At 49.0% G+C, this 1,186-nt stretch overlaps 1 protein-coding gene across 1 annotated transcript; it reads left to right on the forward strand.

Annotated features, from left to right (window-relative positions):
• The first annotated feature begins 240 nt into the window (after nt 1-240).
• LOC123177762 (putative ripening-related protein 4) lies at nt 241-852 on the forward strand. Its single transcript, XM_044591305.1, has one exon. The coding sequence runs from the start codon at nt 241-243 to the stop codon at nt 850-852; it is 612 nt and encodes a 203-aa protein (XP_044447240.1).
• Nucleotides 853-1,186: the final 334 nt, after the last annotated feature.

The following is a 1,186-nucleotide window of genomic DNA, read 5'->3' on the forward strand; positions in this document are numbered from 1 at the left end:
GGCTGTTTAAAAATATATGTTGCACGCCCAAATGCTACAAGCCCGAAGGTTGCAGAACATCAACCATCTCTGGGTTACAAAACCGAAGAAACGAGACTGAATTAGCATACCCAGTTGCATGAGCAGTTGTTGTTCGTTGGGGCTTGTGCCCTATATAAAGAACATGGATCAACCAATATATCCTCACAAACGCACAAGCACAAATTGCAGATTTGCAAGCAACGTGAGTACCTCACATACATGGCTAACTTGAAGAAGCTACTAGCTATGTTTGCTCTCTTGATGTTCCTGTCACACCTCCGTGTCCATGGCGTCTCCGTGTCCGTGGGTAGTAGCGCGAACGTTACTACAGAGAGCAGCCACAGTCGCGGCAGGTGCCATATCAGTGGCTTCCTGCATGGTAAATCCGGCGACTGCAACAGGGATCACGGCTCGGTCTGCTATAAAGACGGTCACCGCTACCCGCAATTCAGGTGCTCGCCCCCGGTGTCGGCCGACACGCCAGCGATCCTAACTCTGAACAGCTTCGCACGAGGTGGAGACGGCGGCGGCAAATCGTTCTGCGACAACCGCTTCCACAAGGACACCGAGCTGGTGGTGGCGCTGTCCACGGGGTGGCTACGCCTGGACGGCAAGCGCAGGTGCAACAAGATGATCCGCATAAACGGGAACGGGCGTGCTGTGCTGGCCAAGGTCGTCGACGAGTGCGACTCGGTGTACGGCTGCGACGCCGAGCACAACTTCGAGCCACCGTGCCCATACAATGACGTAGACGCGTCACCAGCCGTGTGGAAGGCGCTGGGGCTCAAGGAGGCGATTGGAGTGTTCAAGATCACATGGTCTGATGTGTGAGCTATGCCATGAAGATCTTGCATTAAGCTATGTACACGCAGACATGCAGAAGCGTAGATGTGTGCGTTGTTCTCTCGGTGGTGGAGTTGCTGCTAATTAAAATAAGCCACCACTCGCTTGTATTTGATATTTTCTCAACTTTATGTATTTGTCCTGTTTCGGTGCTATATTTACCATTCACATGTATAGAATATTTTCCTTTATTTATGTATTTACCTTGTTTTGGTGTTATATGTATTATTTACGTCTATTTAATATTTTTCCAGATTTATGTATTTGCCCAGTTTGGGTGCAATATGAAATGAAATTGGCAAATACATCAATTTGTAGTTCA

Source organism: Triticum aestivum, unplaced genomic scaffold (genome assembly GCF_018294505.1).
Source record: "Triticum aestivum cultivar Chinese Spring unplaced genomic scaffold, IWGSC CS RefSeq v2.1 scaffold22, whole genome shotgun sequence".
Lineage (NCBI taxonomy): Eukaryota > Viridiplantae > Streptophyta > Magnoliopsida > Poales > Poaceae > Triticum > Triticum aestivum.